Genomic DNA, 24,923 nt, shown 5'->3' with positions numbered 1-24,923 from the left:
CTCCTCAGCGCCATTGAAAAAGAATGAATAAAGTCCAGGCCTGGTCCTCTGTCCTCTCTCCTCTTTCACTGTCGTCACTCCTCCTTTTATACTTCCGGAGCTCCTCCGTGGGACTCGAGACCGGTGAGTGGTGCAGGTGTCGCTCATTATCAATTACTCCACCGGCCTCGCTCCGTTCCCACGGCTCTCGGCCCCGCCCCCACTCGTCACAAACTAATACACTACCGTTCAAAAGTTTGGACTCTGTTTGCATTTATTTGATCAAAATACAGTAAAAACCGTAATATTGTAAAATATTTATTATTTAATATTAAACATTTAATATTTATTATTTAAAATAACTTTTTGATATACAGTATTTATAATATAGTAATATTAAAATTATATTTTTATAAAATAAATCACAACAATATATAATTTATTCCTGTAATGATAGAGCGAAATTTTCAGTAGTCACATGATCCTTTAGAAATCATTCTTATATACAGATTTGGTGCTCGAGAACCCTTTTATATTACCAATGTTGAAAACAGTTGTGCTGTTTAGTATTTTTGTGGAAACAATGATTTTTTTCAACCATTTTTAAATTATTCTTTGATGAATAGAATGTTCAAAAGAACAGCAATTATTTTGCATCTATTTTGTAACATTATAAATGCCTTTAATTTCACTTTTGATCAATTTGATACATGCTTACTAAATAAGTGTTTTTTTTTAACACCAACAGCAACTACTTTTTTATATACTGGAGTCCCTGGACTGACTGAGAGTATGTATAGGGGGTGCTTTTTTGCTCTGTTTATCAGAAAACCTCAATCAATTATATCAGATCTGTCAAATGATCCATATAATTACAATTTGCCGAATGAAGCATAGTACTTCATCCTTTCATTCTGTGCTGTTCAGCCTTCATCTTTCTGTGTGTGTGTCAATGGATTTCGATCAAAGCGGCTTGTGTGCTGTAAATCAATGTTAAACTACGTGGATATGCCAGCACTAAAAATGACTAATGATTTGATGTGCACTGGTCCATCCTTGGGCTCTCTTCACACACTTGATAGGGCCATTACCCCATCCAGACACAGATATATGCACACTTAGGACTTGGAGAGAGATGAAAGAGGCGAACGGCGTTGGAGAGGAGGGAAGGAGGGAAGAGTGGCTCTCAACAACGCCTCAACCACCCACTGCATGGCGGGCATTATTGAATGAGCATGTGTGTCTGTGTGTGAGTTTAATAGAAAGAGAGGACAGAGAATGAAAGGGGTGGGGGTGGCAGAGAGAAAGTCATTAGCGAAGAATGTAATCCAGAGAGTAATTAAAGAAAGGGAACATGGGGCCGGCCAAGTGTATCTCTAAAGGGTCGGATGAATCAAGGCTTTGCCTAGTGATGGTTTGTGTGAACAGGGTTTTAATCAACCCCAACCCATATCAGCTCATGCCATAACTAGATGAAAATATATCAAAAAGCTAAGACATATGACTATGCAGTATGTTGGGAAAGTACGAGTGCTCCTGTACATTCCTTGTGTCTTGAATAGGGTTCTTTGTTCCAAAAAATGGGGTTTTAGTCACAGAATGAGTTTCCCATTATCTTTTAACAACATTTAGTGTAGAACAGATATATATGCGATAATATTGAGCCACTCTATTATTGCCAAATAAACCCACACATAGTGATAAAGACCCTGATATAAAACTGCTGAGTGCTGCTGTATCATTCTGAAGGAGTTTATTTTGCTACATTGACTGTTTTGCTATAGATTATTACTTAAATATTAAGTAAATAAATGGATATAAATCATCGATTTAAATTGAAGTTTTTTATTATTCTAAAAGGGATCATACAGATGTAAATGAAACGTCTCAGGATACGCATGTAACCATGGTTCCCCGAGAGGGAACGAGACAGTGCATCCTCTAGCGGACACTATGGGGACTGCCGCCAGCAGGACCGGTGTCTGAATCACGTGTGATATGCCCGGAAGCATAAGAGGGTGCCTGCCGAACACGTCACCAACTTGGTTGTCTGAAGGAGACGTGAAAACAGGCAAACCCTATGCATTGCGAGGGGACACATCTTGTTTAATCTCGGGGAACCATGGTTATATGAGTAACCCGAGACGTTCCCCTTCTAGAGAACTCCTCTAGCAGACACTATGGGGAATAGAAATGCCCACTCAGCCATGCCAAGGCGCATGCCTGTTTACCTGGTGAGAGAGCACCAAGAGAAGTGACAGACATACACCGAACCGTCCCTCAGAAAGAGGACAAGCCACTGATGCCTGGGACCACTAGCATAACTCGGAAAAATGGTGTACCCAGCCAATAGGAGGGACATCCCATTAACCAAGCTAAGAACACAGCTATCCTATGTTACAATGAGCTAAAGCAGCATGCAAGACCCAGGGGGACTGCCCACTTAAAAACCTCATTGGGGGCAGGTGCAGCCCACCCCTACTCCCTGACCAAGCTTAAGGGAAGTAGACCATCTATTTAAAACCCTAACAGGGGAGACGGCTAGAAAGAGGCTCAAGAGCCAGATGAAAGGCTTTCACCACTCTCCCGATATCTGCAAGATTTAACCAAAAATGCACCTCCGTAACCACCATTGCTTAGTGGCACACAAGCCAAGTCTGTGGTGCGGCACAGTTCCTCGACTGCCTCAGGGGGCAAACCCTGCTCTCATCTAGGTCTCTGAGCAAGTTAGCTTGGTAAACTTGTAACACAACCATTGTGTGCAAGGCTCCACCAGTTTGAACTGCCGCCACATACACCCTGCCATCCAGATGCGCCCTGAAGAGATCTGGATGGCAGAGCAGGAGTCTTTAAAGAAGATGACTCACCCTGGGAGAGAACGCTCGCAAGCTTCCTCTCCACAGGGAGCATCTTCGCATATCCGCGTTCAGCCACACCCTCAACATCAGAGTAATCCACATGCTGGAAAAGATGCAGCCGAGCTGGATATGGCTTGTCCCATGATCTCACTAACTCTGTGTGGAGGTCAGGAAGAAACGGGTGGCTCCTGGGGGAGGGGAGTTCATGACCGGCCAGAAAGCGTTCATCTAATCTGCCACGGGCGGGCTTCTGCTTTTCGCGTGACCAGACTAAATCAAGCCTCTTAGTAGAGCGCGCCATTACGTCCAACATTCCCCATATGCGGAACTGGAGTTAGGTTGGGAAGATTCAGTGCTCATTCTCTCATCTCCATCGTCAACCACCTTCACCAGATGAACCCAATGTAGCGCTATCCGTGGGATCAGATGACCCAAGAGAGAGAGTCCCGCCGATCCCGCCAAGCGCCTCGAGAACCAGACATGCTCGTGCAAATGCAGACTACTGTCCCTTGGGAGAGAACAGAATGAAAGGAACTCCTGAAAGGGAAAGCACTTCCCGTCAGATTCCTTCCATGCCCAGCCTACAATCCCCGTGATCGTTCTGCCTAGCTGCCTCGGCAGCTATAGGACCCGAATCATGGGTGGTAGGTGCTCAATTCTCATTCCTCAAAAGAGAATCAAGCATACAATGCATTTCTTAGTGCGATTGCATCACGCAGCATGCATTTAGCTCCACCGAGAGTCAAACACGTTCTGTTCAAACACTAGATTCCCTCAAGAATCAGGCGAGAACAGAAACTGTCATGAATGCATCGCATTGTTCGACTCCCTCGAGAGGCGAGCGTGCTCATGCAAACGCTGTCTACAATCTCGAGTAAAAGGCAAAGCTTTACCTCTGCTCTCAGTAGCCCTGTGAATGCATCACCATGAGCACATCCCACTGTCTTGTGAGTTGAAAGCACATTCACGCTTATCCACACCCTTCTCAAATCTCTCTGCAGTGAACCCCACGATCTGACTCTATGCTGTGCCCCGGCAGAACTGCGAGATACAGATGCTTGTCCCTCATCCCTCTAGAAGAGGGACAAACACGAACGGAGCTTTCTTATTGGAATCCCATCACAATGAGCATATACAGAGCCCTTGAGTGAGCGTGCTCCTCACCAAGACACATAACGCATAGATCGTGCGTGTCCTCGGGTGTCAGAAAGCTAGGACACAGAGGCACACACTTTCTAAAATGCTCACTTACCTTGGTGTTCTCCATTATGCCTTCACACGCACTGTCAAACAAATAGCTCCTGAAGACAAAAAAAGTTGGTGACGTGTTTGGCAGGCGCTCACTTGCAGGCGCCCACAGTTGTTTCACACGTGCTTCAGACACCAGTCCTGTTGGCGGCAGTCCCATAGTGTACGCTGGAGGACACAGCACGAGTTCCCTAGAAGGGGAAATACTGTATATTTAATAAATATTTTAAATGTATTATTTATAATAAATATTATAATTAATTAAATTGTATATTAAATATTTATTTTACATAAATTAATCTCATGATTTCTGACCTGTATTAATAAAGCATTTTGAAATGGTATAATGTCAAAACATAATGATTTTTGTTGTTTTGTTTTACTGTACCATTCAAAAGTGTTAAGAAATTAATATGTTTAAGTGAAGTGAGTGAAGTGACATGTGGCCAAGTATGGTGACCCATACTCGGAATTTGTGCTTTGTGGGCAGCCATATTGGCTTATAGCCGGGAGCAGTTGGGGGTTCGGTGCCTTGCTCAAGGGTCTCACCTCAGTCATGATATTGAGGCTGGAAGAGATCGCTGGTTATTCACTCCCCCCACCGACAATTCTTGCCGGACCTGAGACTCAAACCCACAACCTTCGGGTTACAAGTCTGACTCTCTAACCATTAGGCCATGACTGCCACCTAATTATTACGAAACGTCAATGATCAAAACGTAATAATCACTTTAATGTAGCTAGCGCCAACAGTTGTACACGGAAGCAGCTCCTGGCGGATGACGTATGAGTTCAGCGTTGCGCATGCGCCGGTGAGTCTCGTGAAAACCAACGTTTGTTAACAGGAGCAAAGGAAGCAAAGTTTCCTTACTTTAGCAAAGGAAAACCAGTCTCCTCTTGGCTTATATCGAAATATAAGCCAAGAGGAGACTGGTACCCCCCCCAACGCCCCCCCCCAGCCGTGTGAGACACTTTATGGATGGGCACTTTTTATTTAAGTTATTTTGGACTGGTGCATGCAACACCCGCTGAGTGGCATTAAACAACTTGAAAGATCAAAGACAATTTTTAATATAACTGCAATTGTATTTATCTGAAAAAAGAAAGTCATATACACCTAGGATGACTTGAGGGTGAGTAATTTATGGGTTAATTTTCATTTTTGGGTGAACTAACCCTTTAAGAATTGTCATTTGGGACACTGACCATGCCAACGACAATGAACAGTTTAATTATAAGAAAATGTGCAGAAATGCAGTACAATGTAGGCACTAGCAATAGGAGTGCCAACAGTAAAGCTCACATTTACCTCCAGGATACTGCAGGCAAGTATGAACACCTGTTAGCAACCAACAGCTCAGCATCCTGGCAACCTTCAGCAATTAAATGTCTGTGTGCTTAGTCTTGTTTGACCTTGAAGTTGATGAGCAAATATACTCAAATGTATATTGAGTAGAGTGAGTAGATAATGTTTGAACAGATTATTGGCTGGATTTGTCTGTTTTCATACAAGCTAACAAGGCTAAATTTCAAAACAAGACTCACACAGATCTCACTGAAGATTAATTTACTGTGGATATTGATTTGAACTACTCAAAGGTGAGGATTTAGAAGTTGCCAGCAGTTCTGTCATGAAATATTAAAAAGCCAGTTTGAGCTATTAATTAAGATTGTTATTAGGCCTGACAGCGTGTTTACACAAATAATAATCAAAGCATAATCAGTCTTGATTTTTGACCTGGTAACTTTTCTGTACAACTGTACCACCTGAAAGTTTGGTTTTAGTTGCCTCAATATAACAAATAACATTTCTGATAACAGCAAAGAACTGCAGTCAGCTGTTGCATGACTCGGCCATTATGATCTCCAGTCTGTCTCTGGCTGCGTCCCGTATAACACATCTAATTTGCGCTCCTTCCAAATATGAAACCGGAAAATGAATTGGTTTACGAGATGGAGGTCATCCAGGTCTCTGGAGTTTACCGCTCATGCTCCTTGTAAACCACCCCACTACAAATGAATTTCTACAGTAAGCAGTACAGATATTACATGGATGATTTCATTCATTAGTCTCAAATTGGCTTACCAAGAACTCCCTTCTTTACGTTCCCAGAGCTGATGTGAGGTGGTATTAAAAACATGGTATATCTGTCGGCCCAATTTAATACTTCCTTCAGTGCTTTCAAATGGGAACTCCAAAGAGTTTAGGCTCGGCGGAGCTCGCCGCATGATTACAGACCTGCTGGCGGAGCAGGAGGAGATGCTGCTGTTTTCAAGCTGTCATCTAGAGACATGATGTAAATTAGCTCACGGTTTCCATCCATCATTACCCTGTACATATACATCCGCATTTCCCGCACTTCCTGTGCTGTATGGTTTGACCCTTTTGCTCTTTCTCCAATTGAATCTGGAAAATGCATTTGCAGCAGCAGACGGAGCGGAAAATGGGTTTACCCGTGACTCCCAAGCACTAAGTGGAATTTTATTTTTTTTCTTTAACCAGTGAATGTTTGTTTTTTTGTGCATATGCATTGTGATCATTGTTATTCTTATATAATGTTGTTTCCCATTTGTGTTACAACTCATCTCATATAGTCATCGAAAATGATCACAGAATTGCAAATCTCATATCTGTATGTGCTGCCGGCCATGTTATGTTTGATTTCTGCCGCTGTCCTGCCCCATTGTGCTACACGTTTAATTTGGACAAAGCATCGTGGGGCTAATAGAAAGGGGAAATTTAAACGCCAAGTCTCTACAGGAACAGGGACTGTGGAGGGTAAATTGTTATTTCAGCACTGAGGGAGGAGAGAGATTTTCGAGCGGAGAATCAGATCTGCTTAAAAAGAAGAGGAAAAAAGAAAATAATGAAAAAAGAAATTGAGAGAGAATGGAATGGTGAGAGAAAGTTAGGCTTATCTGTCCGCAGCAGCAGGCTTGAGCACACAGCGTAACGGCACGTCGTTGTTTGCTCCGGAGACCTGCCGGGGTTTAAGTGATATCAGCTGTCTCAGGGTCAGAGTTCCAATGCTTTTTTTTGTGGCGATTTTCCAAATCCCTAAAAGAGCCGGTATGGCCAGATAGAAGCACTGCCAAGAAAGAACCAGTGAACAGATACAGTGGCAAGACAGTGTCTTTTCTTGTGGTCTCAGAGTTGTTGTGGTGTCAACAGATTGTGTGTCAACATTATCTGTGATTGTATGGACAGAACTGCACTGTGGGTGAGTCTCTAGAAGAAATTGCAGTCTCTAGAAGAAATTGTTTCCAAGGCTACAGCAAAACTTAAGTGAAGTGAACACGGTCACCTGGGAATTAAAAGACACATTCTAACATCAATAATCATCCCCCGTGTTAGCCGTGACACTATCAGTTGTTATATAGACATCCTGAAACTTCAGCAAATGTCACAATTCAAATTTAAAAGTATATTAGGATAAGCAACCCTTAAAACAAATACCGTAGTATTACCATAAAATATACCATAGACAACCATCCCTTACAAAAAAACAAAAATGCTGTGATAGCATCAGATGCCATTATCATAGTACTGTACCATGGTACCATGGCTGTGAAATTAATTAATTTTTATTTATTTACATTTCATTTAACTTTATATTTAATTTTTTTTTATTTCTATTTTATAACCATAAAATATACTACAATCCCTTACAAAAAAAAAAAAAAAAACTGTACCATGGTAAAGTGATAGTATCTGATGCAAGTATCATGGCACTATGATACCATCGCAGTGAAATTCTTTTCTTTTCTTTTCTTTTGCAAAAAATAGCATAGTATAACCACAAAATTTACTCTAAACAGCTCCTCTATAAAAAAAATACTATACAATATAATAAAAAAACGTAACTATTAAAAAAAACTACCATGTTAGAGTGATGGTATTAGATTGGTATTATAGTACTTTGATACCATGTTAGTGAAATTCATGTACCTTGATTTGATTTGATTATTTTATGCCATGGTTTCATATTAGCTGAGTAGGATAAAAGTAATTACAATTTGAATGTATATTACGAATTAATTATTTCTTATTTGAAAGAAATCGATTGCTTACAGTTAGTATGGCTTGGTAAAAAGACATATTGTCGCAATTATTCTTTGTCTATATGTAACAATTTCTTCTCAGGTGGGGCGGGCCGCTTGAGAACGAGAGCGAGGCTATCTGTGCACACAGTCATTACCACATTCAAAACACTGTACTTGAGCACTCTGTTTTCTTGCACAATGTGATTCCAGCTCTGCGATGAGGCAATTACACGAGCAGACAGTTATTCTTCCTCTCGCAGCACGAATAGATTCAGTTCTAAAAGCACACCGTGTCTTGTATATTACTGCTCCGGGGTTGGGGGGCCCGGCCTGCTGGGTGAAATTTATAGCAATGATAGCTTGTTGAGATGCAGGCAGAAAAGGAACGTAATTTGTGTGTTTTCGCAGCCACTGATTCTGCCTTCTGTGTCTTGTTTCTTTCAGGAGAGATCTGTGCATTTAAGATTCATGGGCAGGAGGCCCCATTTGAGGCTGAGGTGTTGAACAGGACATCTGGTGAAGGGGTGCTGAGGGCCCGGGGTCCCATAGACTGCGAGCAGCAGAAGGAGTACACCTTCATCATCCAGGCCTACGACTGTGGAGCCAGCCCAAGTGGAGCCAACTGGAAAAAGAGCCACAAGTAAGTAGAGAGACTTTGGTTGATCCTGTGTGGTGTAGTTTAGTTCAGCTGCTTCAAACTGAAGTCCACTGATGGTCTGTGAAGGATCTGCAAGCTGATTGACTGTTTTTTTTTAATGTTTTTGTTTTTGTAAAAAAAAAAAAAAAAGGCCTAAATAAAATAATTACATGAGAAGTACCAAGATTTAATTTGACTAATTAACTCATGACAATTATTTTAACTGATTAAACAAATTTATGAAACCGGGTTTTTTTTTTTTTTGTGGAAATTTCGCTAACATAACTCGCAGTTGTGCATTAGTTAATACTGATTATTTTGATTAATAAATTAATAAAAAGAAGCAGTCCAGTTAAATTAATTAAAAAAAAAATTCAGAGCAAAATAGCAGTCAAGCTAAATTACGGATTGGTGACTCAAGACTCTTAAAAAGATATCAAGTCAATGACATTCGGGGTGTTATGTGGTCCACAATTTTTTTTTACTCTTGAAGGTGTAGGTCACCTGGAAAATGTTGGTCTAGTGGTTCAAGTAGCCTACTGTTGGTCATTTTGGATAAATTTACAAGACTCTTAGTAGAAGTTGCAATTTACAAGCAAGAGGAGCAATAGTCTCTGTGATGTGGACTGTGTAAGTTAAGGGACTGGTGTTCTGCTGTGCAAATGATCCATTCGTTTAATTCATCATCTCATTATTGAATTTAAAAGCAGAATGAAGCTTTGCCACATTTGTGGAAGCTTTTGAGGCAGAAGAGTCATGAGGAAACCAACTGCTATGCTGACAGCTTACCAGCCTAAACCATTATGTTTAATTTGGAGTAATTTAGTGGTTGTTATTGTTTATGTATTTTATTTATTTTTTATTAATGTGATATTCCAAAGTACTTTAAAGAATCCCTCACGCTGAAACACGCATCTTGTTGCTATGAGACACATGACAAATAAAAGCAATGTTTGTTCTAAAATCGGCATAAAACATAAAATGGAATCATAGTCTGTGCCTATCATACATTACACGATTTTCTGCTAAATCTGTCAACTCCCGATTGTTCAAAATCTGCGACTGGCTCTGACTTTCAGCAGCTAGAGTTGACTCGTCCAGATTACAATTCGTCAACAGAATGTGGTGTATTCTAACCTTTAGTTTTTACTATGTTATGAATCATCTTTATATATTATGAAAAAAATCTATAATTTTACCTGACTGCTGTTTTCTTCCATATTTCATTGAAAATGATAAGGTGTAATAAGGTAATGAAGTGATTATTTGCTAGCTGAAGTGTTGGTCTGAACACTCACTTACACTGACTGATTGAAGTGAGACAACAGAAACACTAGCACAAAGCACAATCAGTTAATTAATTTTTATGAGCTGATTAATCAGTTGATTAATTAATTGTTGGTGCTCTTGATTAATTATAATTATTTTGTTTATGTAGATTTATTTTATTATTATAATTATTATTATTTAAATCAGCCAGTAAAGCACTAAAACAGTTGAAGTTTTAACTATAAAGATAACTATAATGACACCTATATAGCGTCCACACCAACGGACGATAATGTTCTGTTTATTATGAGTGCAAGCTGCAGTTATGTCACCTGCCAATGTAAATGCTCGAGCTCTTTAAAGTCGGGTGGATTCTGATTGGCTGTCAGTGTTTTTAGCATTCATCAGTTGGAGAAAATCGTTCCAATAATGGCATTACCATTATAGGTGTGGTGTGGACTTTGTTATTCTCATACAATTAGAATGATTACTAAAACTTTATAGTTATTATAGTTATCATCCTTGGTGTGAACTGTGGTGAAGTTTATATTTGTCACCTCAAATCTCAAATCAGAGTGAAGCATTCTTTTGCTCTCTCTCTCTTTCCCTGGTTATTTTTTCTCTCCAGGATATGAGTTGGCTACAGACACACATACACACTCATATGCTTGCACACATTTCTACACACCCAGCCCTGGCTGGCCCTGCATTGATGACCCATCAAGATGTTTACAAAGTTGCTGGAAGCTCCGTACGTGCCCGACAATCTCTCTTACAATAGCAGCTCGCTGCAGCTGAAACACAGCTCCGATGAAGTGCGGGAGAGAGCCGTGCTTCAGGCACCCACTGCTGTGAGAGAGAGAGATGAAGTGCTTTTGATTTCACAGCTTGGGTCGTTCTGATGAATGTCTCTTGACACTGTGATACTAAAGGGGTGTATTCGAACGCGTGCATGCAAGAGAGATCGCCGAGTACAGGATCTCAGCGGGATAATCTAAATGCAGATCCCATTAACTTAATGTCTTCATTTAGGAAGATGTACAACAACACGTGAATTTATGTTTCTGTCAAAGAAGGTCACAGTTGGTTTGACTGAACGGCAGACTTCTTTAAGATTTTATGTGAGCTCTGTGTACCACAATGCAACTTTCTCAGCTCTTTTTCAGGCTAGTTACCATACAAATGATTTGGGGTTGGAAAGGAGGGACATGTCCATTTTATTTTGTTTTCTACATTTATTTTCAGTATGCCGATGCGTATTGTTTCGACACCTAGTGGCAAAAGCAAATGTTCACAGTTGTTCAAGAGGAGGAGAACCGCTCCATGTACAATAAATAGATTTAAATAGGCAATGAACATGACTGCAATCTTCATTTCATGTGTGATGTGATCAATTTCTTAAATAAAATGATTTACCGGTAAATAAAATTGACGTTTAAAAAAAAAGATTACAACATGGGTTATGTATGTGTATATGTACAGTATAATTGCATTTGTGTAGTTTGGCTAATTAAAAAAATTCTCAAGTTAAATCTTAACCTGCACCCTCAGCCTACATTCTCAGATATTCATTTGTTTTTCATTGTGAATGGTCAGATTCATTCTAAATGAAATGCGTTACTTAGCAATGATTGTATTTGCAGACATATTGCAGGCAAAGCTTCATCTGTGTTTGTGTCGGTTTGCCGAATGCAGCTTGATAAACAGCTTAATGTTTGATGAGTAATTTCATTGTGATGAAACATCAGGTAGGTAAATCAAGCCATCTATTCTGCCTGCTGCACCACAGAGTAGTCTTGTTATCAAGTAAACATATTAAAAATCCTTTACCAGGAAATTTTTGCAGCCATTTTTGCAATTTATTGGTGGGTTTTTATGGATGTTTTGATTAGTTTTCCACTTTTTTTCTCTTTGGTAATTTCCCCAGACGTGGTACAGACTGTTTTTTTCTTTCATGTGACACACTAACATTTTTTTCCTCAACGTAAATATTTACAGTCAGTCCACCCTTGTGTGGTTTCAGTACAGTGCTCAGAGATTAACTACTTTCTGTCTTTGTTAATTTCTCTAACGTGTAAAGCTATTTGCAATTCAGTCGCACAGTTCAGAGGTGTAATATCTGTGTCTCAGGTCTATTAGCACCTCTGTTCTATAAAATTAACAACTCTTCTGTTCCTCACCCTGATTGGTTGTTCTCTGTCTGTCCCTCTGGTTCTGTTGCAGGGCGGTGGTTCATATCCAGGTGGATGATGTAAATGAGTTCTCCCCAGTGTTCAGGGAGCCTTTATACCATGCCACTGTTACTGAGGGCAAGATCTATGACAGCATTCTGCAAGTTGAGGCCTGGGATCAGGACTGCTCTCCGCAGTACAGCCAAATCTGCAACTATGAGATCGTTACACAGGATACACCTTTTGCTATTGATCGAAATGGTAAGTCTTAGATTCAGACATGTGTGAAAGTACACAGAAGTTGTATGTACCATAAAGTGTGCATTCTGTGTCAAAATTAGTAGAAGTAGAATTTTTTTTTTATTTCCTCAGACACAATTATCTTGACTAAAGTCTTTACAGCGTACTAGATTCAGGTAAACAGAAATGTACACTTCTGGTGTCAAAAAGTATGCATAGTATGTATTAATATTATAATATTGTTTTTGATCAAGTAAATACAGCCTTGATGAGCGTAAATGACTTTCAAAAACAAAAAAATATATTTTTTTGCATTGAATAGAGTGAATGTTGATCTAGTTCGCCGATCATTAACAATGGTTATAATTAAATATAATTATATATAAATTATATTTAAAGAAAACTACTTCCGGTCTATAAATATAAGGTATATCTTTTATTTTAGGCCTTCAAAGTAAAGAGTAAGACATAAAATTAGGTTTGTTTGATTTTGTTCCTTTAACATGTTTTTTTTTAGTAAGAGTACATGTATATATATTCAATATTACTTGTTACAAAATCCCCAAAATATTACTTGAGTAGCAATTCTTGATGTACTTTCCACCCCAGTTCTGTTGTTGCTGGGCTGTCTTACTTTCTACCTGTCTTTCTCACTGTTATTTTCATTGCATGAATAGTGTGAAATTGATAGACAAACAAATCATTTTCTCACTTTTGTACTTCACCTGTGAATTCTCTCTTGGATGAAGATGATTAAATTTGAGTTGTTTTAGCTTCCGTTTTCTGTATTCATCATTCATGAGTGCAGAATTGATGTGTTATTTGGTTATCGTTGAATGCGTGAGTGAATTAAACGGCTCATTGGTCAGCTGGATGGTCAGCGCTCCAATCTTTGACACTTCCGGACACGTCAGAGATGACTCTGAGGTGCTGGAGCGACCGGAGCTCACGGATCACATCGCCATGCTGCCGCAGATCAGACACCCGTCTCTCAGCTGTGGTTGTCTGCCTCCCTCTCATGTTCTCTGGTGGGATGTCAGCTGTCTCAAAGAGCTGCGGTCTCTTTTAGGGGCTCACGTCGAACTCAGAGCTCCTGTCTCATTGACTTCCTCTTGCCGCTTTGGGCCCTGCCAGCATCTGCAATGCGACTGGCATTGACATTGCTTGGTTAGTGCCAGGAGTGATGCATGAGCCACCCGAGTGGATTTTGTTCTGAGGGCTTTTGGCTCCATCATTTACTGTGGATCAGAGGGCAGAGTGAGTTATTATGATAAAAACATTGAGGGTTATTTCAAAATATCATTTTTGTTTCACAAAAGAGAGCCATAAAGTTTATGATTACATAAGAGTGAGTAAATGACAGTTTTCATTTTTAATTTTTAAGTTTTGGGTAAACTACTATATACCTTTAAGCTGATCTTTTCATTCAGCAAAATGCATGGTGATGTACGTGGCTGCTGAGCTGTAATTTTGCTTGGTTTATGAAAAAATGGATATTAATAAATTAATTCAATAAAATATAATTAATATATTAAAAGAAGGGATTTAAACCTAGAAATGATACCTATTCCTCATTGCTGTCTCCTTGACAGCACGGCTGGTCTCATTGAAATGCAGCCAGCAGGTAAAAATAACCACAGGCCCACAGACGTGTGAGAGCATCAAATCACTAGCTGCTAGTTCAGCCTCATATGAACTCTGTCACCATGGAGTGCATTTGGACTCATCGCCATACACCAAACATCAACCTCAAAGCCGCCTATAGCAACTGTGGGCACTAAATGCTAAATTACACAAATCAGCCCTGTGACAAAAAGCACTCATTACTCAAATGACAGGTACCTGGTAGAGGATCCATGTCATTATGGTTCTTTAACCTGGAGCTCTGTAAGTGTACAGTCTGTGGTTTACTGACTTTTTTTTCAACCAACAGTGCCAGTCTGGCACTTCTTGAGCTGCTGACCAGGAAGAATACTCATCTCTAAAAAAGCTTCTAGAGCATGGTCTGGCTTTTCAGAATGTAACTTTAACTATTGGCTGATGAAGAATGACTCATACAACAATGTCAGATCTGTAAATCGTGTCTGTGCAGAGGTTCGTGTTGGTAGTAATTGATTGTGTTATATATGTCTTTATTGAAGGAAAGTGCATCCTACTTAGTGGAAGCAGAACCAGCTTCCAAGTATATATAACATGTTTGTTCGTTACTGTACATCAGCGCAATAGTTTGTGGGTGTCTCGCTTGCTCAGCGCGTGATCTAAAACATAGTGTTTTAATCAAAAGCTGATCAAGAGTTGATCAAGAGCTTTTCTTACCAGTTAGCACTATGCCAAACTGTTAGCTTCATGTGTCATTTGACTACTTTTATCTTCAGTAATATCATGTGAACACTATCGTGTGACTGTTTAAAAGTTTTGGCTCTGTAAGACTTTTTTTAATATATATATATTTCAAATAAGTGCTGTTCTTGTGAACTTTTCTATTCATCAAGAAACCTGAAAAAAGTGTCATGGTTTTCACAAAAATATTAAGCAGCAACTCTTTTCAACATTGATGATATAATAATAAATGTTTATTATGCACCAAATCAGCTAATTAGAATGAAGGATCATGTAACACTTAAGACTGGAGAAATGGCGGCTGAAAATTCAGCTTTGCCATAAATGGGAATAAATTACATTTAATATATTTTGAATTACAATAATATTTTACAATATTACTATTTTATTGTATTTTTTTTATCAAATAAATGCAGCCTTGGTGAGCATAAGAGACTTAAAACATCAGAAAATAATACCAACCCTAATCTTTAGAATAGTAGTGTAGAGCAGTATTCATTGATTTTTAATCAGTACCCATAAAAGTTGGAATGCTTTGTAGAAAAGGTGGATACAATTTTCAGTGACACCAGAAATACAAATCCCATTTGCTTTCTCCATAAAAGAACAGAAGAACATTCAAAGTACAAATTCAACATTTGTAGTTTTATTAGCCATATGTCCCACTTACATTATTTTATTAGCCATGAATGCAGATAATAAACCATTATAAAGCCTTGTGAAATGAAAAATATAGAGATTAGATATAATTGTATCTATCCTAATTAGCAGCACTAGAAACAGTCTTGCAGATATAATCCGTAATTGCTGAAACAGGGCCACTTAGACTGTTGAAATTACTTTTGTGATTGAAAACATTTCGCCAGAGCCATTGTAAGGGAGCTTAATTATTGTTTAAAAGCATATGTTGGTGTAGTATCTCAGTCTGGCAGCTGCAACAATTACAAATTGTTCTCTTAAGTTTTACTTTCCACATTCCACTTAGTGTGTCTTTAATTTTATTTGCAAATTGTCTCACATATAATGTGTTTGTTTTTCTCTCTTACATTTATTCTTCTCTCCAGGCAACATCAGGAACACGGAGCGACTGAGCTATGACAAACAGCAGCACTACAAAATCATGGTGACCGCTTACGATTGTGGCCAGAAAAGGGCGACAGAAAGTGTCTCGGTTCACATTGACGTCAAACCAGTGTGCAAGCCTGGCTGGCAAGGTCAGTGGATACCTCACACTGTTGCCTTAACTTTTACTGTTGCTCCATTCCTGGCTTCCTTCATTCAAATTAGCTGCTTATTCTGATCAAATCTTTTGCAAGCAGCGTACTGTATGTATTGATACTATTTTGTAATAGTAATGTAGATGTTTATTGCAATTCCTTTAAAATTCAGTGGGTGTATGAATAAAAAGAGAGAGAGATTTGAAAGGATCATGCGGCAGTACCAACTACCTCTGAAATGAATGGGAATGCTAACAGACAGCTTTCTCCAGGAATTATTGACTTTCTTTAGTTCTTTCAAGACCACGTCAGCTAATTGCATTTTCATTTTTAAATGTGTTATTTGTGTTGGGGAGGTCCTAGAAAATAGTAATTTTCTAGAAGGAGTGCCACTGTGAAATGTCCACAGGAAGAAAGAGCAAAATAGATAGTCATTTTAATTTATATATATCTTGATATTCAGAGAAAAACGTTCTCTATTTTCTTACCTTTCTCTAATCTCTAACAGTCCCTGTCGATTCTCAGGTCAGCTTTTTTGACTTAAAGCAATCGTTCACCCAAATTCTGTCATCATTTAGTCAATAAAGTCGTTCTAAATCTGTATGACTTCTTTCTTCTGCAGAACACAAAAGCAGATATTTTGAAGAATGTGTCATCTGCTTTTGGCCAGACAATAATAGTTAAGAGGGGTTAAAACATTTGTATAAAAACATATACAAATAATGAAGCATTTTTCAAAATGTCATCTTGATGCCAATGGCGACACAATTGTAATTCTCAAATTGATTTGAATCTGAATCTGAAGAGTTGACCTGATTCACTCAAAAGATCTGATTCAAAAGAATGCTATGTTAATAAATCGGACATCACTACTTCTCATGAACATTCCAAAAAGAATTTGGGTGGATGTCAGGATTTTTGGTGACTTAAATTGCAAACTCAAGTTTCTGTCTCTGCCTTACATCCACCCACAACCTCCATCCACAAAATGGCCAGTATTGTGACTCCGTGGAGTAGTCTGTCCTCAGTGACCTCTGTGATCCCTTGTTCTGTTCTCCTCTCATCTGTGGCATACACTGTTAGTGGTCTTAACTAGACAGATCGATATCCGTGGACTCCCACTTCTCACAGGGACTGCACAGCAGCTTCAGCCTACAGCTCGTCCACACACACTCACACTGACCTCTCTGAAAGAGCCCGGTATTCCTTTAATATCTTATGCCTACATGACAGGGTCAACCGATACATTTTACATATGCTGTGGCAATGGATTTGTTCTAAACAGTCAGTAGGCAGAGCTTTCAACATCATTAAATCAGAGAAAAAGACAAGGCAGCTTTTTTCACAGTTTACCTTCTTTCACACATCGATTGAGGCGTGGACAATATGTGCAGATGAATTCAATTCACAGGCTTCAGTAGAGCCATTAAAAAGCGGATGTCAGGGACTGGAGAGACAGACTCCTAATCACTGTCATCTAAAATTGTGTTTAGAGCGTGAAAAGAGCGGAAAAAAGCTTTCATTCTCTCTTCAGCCAGGAAGAGTTAGACGAACCGAAGTCCTTCTGAGAAGAAACAATGTAGCTAATTCAATCGTGACAAAAGTTAAATTTTGTAAAACATTCAGCAGTTGTTTGTGTATGGTGTGCACAATTTAAATAAATCTCAAGACTTTGCATTATAGGGATATTTTTACAAAATTGAAAATGTATCCTCATATTGTTCCAAACCTGTATGACCTTCTTCTGTGGAACACGAAAAAATAAATTGTAAAGAATTTGAACTCTGCTTTTGTAACCAGGGGTTGTCAAATTCCCAAAAGCAAAATTGAATTAATTAAAATATATATTTATTCTTTTATAAATTTAATGCAATTTATCCATTATAATTTATTCTTTATTAATAACTGTATGGATGAGTAGCATGACAAATTTTTCCACACTTCTCTGTTTGTGTTCCATTGAATAAAATTAAAGGAAGTGTTCACCCAAAAATACACATTTACTGAAAATTTACTCACCCTTAGGCCATGAGACCACAAGATGTAGATGAGTTTGTTTCTTCATTCAGAAACAAGTTTTGGGGAAATTTAGCATTACATCTCTTGCTCACTAGTGAATTCTCTGCAGTGAATGGGTGCCGTCAGAATTAGAGTTCAAAGATCACAGTAATCCATAAGCAATCCACACAACTCCAGTCCATCAGTCAATGTATTGTGAAGTGAAAAGCTTCATGTTTGTAAGAAACCAATCCATCAAGACATTTTAGCTTTAAACCGTTGCTTCTGGTGCTATAATCCATAATAATGCTTCCATAATAACGATCCCATGTTGTCCTCTCACATTAAAATCCACAGACATATTTGTTCAGAACTGTTTTGGACTGTTTTCACTTGTAAACGGTACATGATTTGTGAATATTTCTGTCCTGATTCAGACGAGATTACATGACAAATTTTTCCACACTTCTCTGTTTGTGTTCCATTGAATAAAATTAAAGGAAGTGTTCACCCAAAAATACACATTTACTGAAAATTTACTCACCCTTAGGCCATGAGACCACAAGATGTAGATGAGTTTGTTTCTTCATTCAGAAACAAGTTTTGGGGAAATTTAGCATTACATCTCTTGCTCACTAGTGAATTCTCTGCAGTGAATGGGTGCCGTCAGAATTAGAGTTCAAAGATCACAGTAATCCATAAGCAATCCACACAACTCCAGTCCATCAGTCAATGTATTGTGAAGTGAAAAGCTTCATGTTTGTAAGAAACCAATCCATCAAGACATTTTAGCTTTAAACCGTTGCTTCTGGTGCTATAATCCATAATAATGCTTCCATAATAACGATCCCATGTTGTCCTCTCACATTAAAATCCACAGACATATTTGTTCAGAACTGTTTTCACTTGTAAACGGTACATGGTTTGTGAATATTTCTGTCCTGATTCAGACGAGATTACTAGAGATTACTAGACATATTATTATGGATAGAGGACTTGATGGATTTGTTGATTACAAACATGCAGCTTTTTCCTTCACAAGATGTTAATTGATGGGCTGGAGTTGGTTGGATTACTTGTGGATTATTGTGATGTTTTTATCAGCTGTTTGGACTCTCATTTTGACGGCACCCATTCACTGCAAAGGATCCATTGGTGAGCAAGTGATATAATGCTAAATTTTTCCAAATCTCTTCTGATGAAAAAAGAAGCTCATCTACATCTCAGATGGCCTGAGGATGAGTAGTTTTTCAGAAAATGTTCATTTTTGGGTAAACTATTTTATTCAATAGTGGTTTGAGGGTGAGTAAATGATCTCCGAAATTATTTTTTTAGTGAACTCTCCCTTTAAGAGACGACATTTTGTCTCTATTACAAAATTCTCAGTTTTTAATTGGAGGCAATTTTGCCAATTGAACTTTAATCTCAGGTGTTGCCACACATCTTGTCGCTGTGTTTTGTCTTCCTTCCTTCACACTTGTCAAAGTGACAGCACAGAGAGTGTGAAACTGTTCTGAGAACAGTATCCCGATTGAACCAATTAGAGGGACTCTATTTCACCTGTTTCTTAAGAGAATTTGGTGTGAGGTGACATGGATTTAGAAGAGTTATTACCTGTTGAGAGGTACACAGCTCTATGCCAAGAAGAGACTTATTCTATGAAAGGGCAGCTTCCAGTCTAAGCAAGCTAAAATGTCAGACTTGAGCGCATTAGCCACAAATCTTGTAAACCCTCAGCTCTTTTGCAATACAGTTTTCATGTAGGGGTTTTGGCAGTGATACAGTTCACCGATGCATGTCTGTTTGATTCAGGGTAATTTGGTTTCCTCATGCATAATGCATCAAAGTTTGTGTTCACAAGAACTTTCAAATCACTCCTGTTCTGTCTCTCTTACTTCTTACTTCTTTTCAGAGTCAGCAAAGATTTATTGGCATGATTATTTGCATTTAGAATATTGACAAAGCTCGTCTAAACTGTCACACACACACACACACACACACACACACATATATATATATATATATATACACACATATATGTGTGTGTGTGTGCATATATATATATATATTTGCCAATGCTTTTTCTCTTTTTCTCTCTCCTCAAGCACTCCTAGTTTGTCCCAGGGTCACTGCTGTTTCTGAGGCGCAGTTATCACCTAAAGCATGATAGGGCCTAAAGATGTGTTGACAGTTGCTGGCAGGCTCCCACGCCCAGAGAATAAGCAGTCATTGGCTGAGAGATTGCTTGGCCTGTGTTGTCAGTGTGATTCATAAGAAGTGAGGTGGAAGTGAGGACTGAGTGACGATCATGACAGGCACCACAGAGGTGAAGCGTGTAATTGGGCAGCCTCTCTTTGTCTCTGGTCAAATCCCATCTGTCAACACTGATCTCTCCATCTCTCTGTCCAGCGGCCCGTCTTGCTGAGATCTGAGAGTGACAGATCTCTCATCGAGTGCAGAACCCATAGAAAACTGGCACTGCCAATCAGGTCTACACTTACACTGTGATATTTACTGAGGGAAAAAAATGTATGGCTGGACTTGATTTTATCTATTCGGAATAATATGAACTTGGGCGTTGCATATTAGTATTGAGCCAGACTAAATGTGATGATAATGCCTAAATACCTATTTGGCTATATGTTAACGTTATCCAGCCTGCGCAGTTTAAGTTACAGAGGAAATGCAAGTTGTTAAGATTAAACGTGATGTAGATTGTGAAAATAATTTTTTTGTGTGTGTGTGTGTGTGTGTGTGTGTGCATGAAGAAAGTAAATGGGGTCAGTTCTTATTTTATGTTGACTTTTAAGTTTGGTCAATATTTTGTCATTTCATATTCATTAAGTTTAGTCTATTTTACTGTGAATAAAATGACATGCAATACCCTTCCAAAAATTGATAAGATTATTTTAAAATTATTTTTGCCATTATCAGCATAAATCCTTATAATTTCTTGCCATAAATGTATTAAATCACCATGCATTTATCAGAAATAATTATTTTCTTTTGATAAATTGTTTTTATAGCTTAATTTGGTCCTTTTTAACACAAAGTCATCACAAAATGATGATGATTTATACGGATATTGTCCAAAACACCGCTTTTAAAGCATTTCCAGACTTTTGAAAGGCAATGTAATTTACAGATGATAATGTGGAAAATAACAAAACAAATGTCATACTATAACATGTTTTCACCAACAGCTTATTTTAATTAAAATGGTTTAATTAATTGTTTAAAATATTTTCATATAGATAAAAAGAAAGCTTTGGTTCAAACGTAGACCTGCACTTTTTAAAACTAACAGACTTCGCTGTTCTCAGAGCTTTGGTACAGTGGTTCCACAAGTTTTTTGATTTGTTGCGGCACAGGTTTGAATCTCACATCCTGATATTTTCTGCTATTTTTTCACTCTCTAATAGTTTCCTGTCACTCTCCACTACACTCCCTGATTAGATTTCAAAAAGCACAAACATAAAATCAGAAGAACCCCATAAATATACAAATGCCCCACTTCCAGTCACTTAATTAGCATTACATTCATCCGTGAGCATCTCAGGGCAGTCTTATGATGGAAACTCTGTGTCAGAAATGAGGTGAGTTTCCTGGCCAACTCATTTCCTGTCCACCTGTCATGTAGCCCTTTTCTGCACCACGTCACCCCGAACCCCCCACTCCCCCATTATTTTTCCATGTGTATCCCAGTCTGTCCTTTTTACTTCTGCAATTCCAGTGACAAAATCAGTCCCCGCGCTGCTCTGCCGCGACTTTTTGGTGTCTGTGGCATTTACGAATAAGCAATGAATGTTTAATGCCGCAGTTAATGTTAATCGTCACCCCGAGGTCTTGAAATGGTCTTTCTATTGAACAGAATGAGTCTGGCCTCTGGCTTTGGTGTGTTTGGATAATCGAGGGAATTATTCACTCTCCAGGGAGTAGATGAGTCATTACGCAGCGCACACACAACGTTGTTTTGATGCCATGCTTCCGAAAGCACTTTATTCCGTAGTCCTGTTGCACATGATTCCCTTGTGATGCCGGATTAAAAGAAGACCCACTGCTGTTTTACCAAAATTGGACAATAGAAGATTGCAAAAACGTTGCCTGGTCTGATGAGTCTCGATTTCTGCTGCGACATTCAGATGGTAGGGTCAGAATTTGGCGTAAAGAACATGAAAGCATGGATCCATCCTGCCTTGTCTCAACGGTTCAGGCTGGTGGTGGTGGTGTAATGGTGTGGGGGATATTTTCTAGGCACACTTTGGGCCCCTTAGTACCAATTGAGCATCGTTTAAACACCACAGCCTACCTGAGTATTGTTGCTGACCATGTCCATCCCTTTATGACTACAGTGTACCCATCTTCTGATGGCTACTTCCAGCAGGATAATGCACCATGTCACAAAGCTCAAATCATCTCAGACTGGTTTCTTTGACTGTTTTTTTAGGTGTTTTTTGTTTTTTTTCCTGAAATGTTTTTTTGCTGCATATATTGTGTTTTGAAGTGAGTTATAAAGCTGATCTGCTCAGTTTATCTGGGGCAGAACGGCTAACTTAGGTATTAATGAGGAACTTTTTTAAAGACCTTTCCCTCAAAAAGAGGTAGAGATGGAGGCTTGTGGTACTGTACTGTCGCCCCATTTTATCCACAGTAGTGCCAATGCATAATGTAATAAGATATTCAGTTAGGGAAACGGGCTGAGGGAGTATCTCTCAGCTGAGGTGAACACAAAGCACTCGGTTCTCTGAATTATACAGAAAGAGTCCATAAAGGCCAGCAAGGAAGAGTGAGATGTTTTATATTTAGGGTTATTCTTACTCTAAGCTTCATGTTTTATAAAGCACACAAGTAATGTATAATGTAACATGCATGAACACATACTAAAGCACATAGTGATGTGCCAGCCTTGACCAATAGGATAACGTGTCAGTAAGAAAATTATTCCAGATGGATTATTTTTTCCTTTGACCTTGCTGTTTGCTTTTAACCATAGCTTTCAGCATGATTGGTGAAGATACCTCTTCACATTTGTACTAAAAGATAAAAAGGATACAGCTCAGATGTAAATCTGCTATGTGGCGACAACAGATGCTGTAGCGACAGCAGAACTCTGATATGAAAGCAAATAGACTGTGTGTCAAAGCGATGATGGAAAGAAGTTGTGTAATTAATAATAAAGGTGGGAACAGAAGTGTTATAACGGAGAACAAGTTCAATAAATACAGAGTATTTAAAAATAAATGTTGTAATAATAATAACAATAGTAATTATTATTATCATTATTATTATTAAGCAATAAATAATTAACCAAATAATATAGTTACAAATACATAAATAAACCATATTATGTGATTCATTAGCCTAATTGTGAGCTGTTTGAATCAAGGAGGTCTGTAGTACCCGAGAAAGCCCTTTGTTAGCATTTGTATACTATATTTATATTTAAATTTATTTATATATATTTTTGTATATGTACATGTACATTTATAGATTACAGATTTTAGATCTGTAACTCTATGACTCCGGTTTCTAACGTGTGTTTTTCTCCCAGGTTGGAACAAGCGTGTGGATTATGAACCTGGAACAGGCAGCAAGCAGCTCTTTTCCAAGATGCACCTGGACACCTGTGATGGCCCTTTATCTTCAGTGCGAGCCATGGTGGAACTACAGACCAGCCATATTGGGAAGGGCTGTGACAGAGAGACCTATTCTGAGAAGTCTCTGCAAAAGCTCTGCGGTAAAGACAACTTCAGCAAAAATCTTTTATCAGTCAGTCCAGAACTTAATGAGTTTAATTCACAAATGTTCACATACTACAGGAATACGCAAAACAATTTGCTAGGCAATATGGATGCACAATATAATAGAATGTGTAATTTACGATTCAAAATTGGGCATGTAACAGTGGATAATGGATATTTAATTGTGCATGCACATTTCCCCTATTTTTTATTTAGATTACTTTTGCCATCATCTAACACACATTTAAAAATTTTAAGTGAGCATTAGAGTCACTTTTAAGTATTTAAAAGCATTAACAATGTAATAGCATAATGTTAAATGACATTTTAGAAAATCACAAAATGAATGTCCATTTGACATACTATATTATTATAATGTTATAATGTTGTGATGCCCAAATGCACTTGTAGCTACTAGCTCTTTTGCAAACAATTGATTTTAGTTTTAAAGGGGTCATATGATGCGATTTCAATTTTTCCTTTCTCTTTGGAGTGTTACAAGCTCTTGGTGCATAAAGAAGATCTGTAAAAATCCAAAGAGATATTCTTTATAAAAGTTCAGAGTCAACCACACCTACCTAAAACGGCTCGTTCTAACACGCCCCCACATATCTACGTCACGATGTGGGAATATTTGCATAACGCCGCCCAAATGTTCACGCAAAGAAATAAGGCGTAACTTTTATTCTCGCTGTAGTATTGTTGTTGCCGCCGCCGCCATGTCGTGAAGGCGCTGTCTACTTTGTTTGGCCTTCCAAAAGAGGACGATTTTCGCTTCGTCATGCCTGGAGCTGATCCGTGCTGGACGCTGAGGAAATACATCAACTTTGCCCTATCGATCGCCGGATCGGCTTTCACCGTGGACGGGCCCGGGGTCCAGCCCGGGGTCGTCACATGTGGTTACCGCAAGCCCACCCGCTGCTGCTCACTCAAGCCGGCCTCCCCTCACTCTAGGCCGCCGGCCTCTGCTCACTCTAGGCCTCCGGCCTCCGCTCACTCAAGGCCGCCGTGTGTGACGCTTGTGAAAGCGAAACTACTTTGTTTGGCCTTCCAAAAATGGACACGACTAGAAATCAGTGGTTAAGTTGTATTTACAACACTGTTCCAGAACAGTTTAACCCAAATATTCAGATGTGTGCAGCACATTTTATGGAGGACTGTTTACTGATCCTGGGAGAGTA

The 24,923-nt window shown here is 38.8% G+C and overlaps 1 protein-coding gene across 1 annotated transcript in view; it reads left to right on the top strand.

The window, feature by feature from the left end:
- Positions 1 to 24,923, top strand: part of LOC107694660 (calsyntenin-2-like) — a 209,991-nt gene that overhangs the window by 128,010 nt on the left and 57,058 nt on the right. The window contains exons 3-6 of the mRNA XM_016494346.1: positions 8,574 to 8,769; positions 12,259 to 12,467; positions 15,851 to 16,000; positions 23,553 to 23,738. Of these exons, the coding sequence (XP_016349832.1) occupies positions 8,574 to 8,769; positions 12,259 to 12,467; positions 15,851 to 16,000; positions 23,553 to 23,738 (741 nt within the window). The remainder of the gene's footprint in view (positions 1 to 8,573; positions 8,770 to 12,258; positions 12,468 to 15,850; positions 16,001 to 23,552; positions 23,739 to 24,923) is intronic.

The sequence above is a fragment of the Sinocyclocheilus anshuiensis genome, unplaced genomic scaffold (assembly GCF_001515605.1).
Source record: "Sinocyclocheilus anshuiensis isolate Anshui unplaced genomic scaffold, SAMN03320099.WGS_v1.1 scaffold1638, whole genome shotgun sequence".
NCBI classification, from domain to species: Eukaryota; Metazoa; Chordata; class Actinopteri; order Cypriniformes; family Cyprinidae; genus Sinocyclocheilus; species Sinocyclocheilus anshuiensis.
Note: the sequence above shows the minus strand (reverse complement) of the source record. Positions and strands in the feature narration are given on the sequence as shown.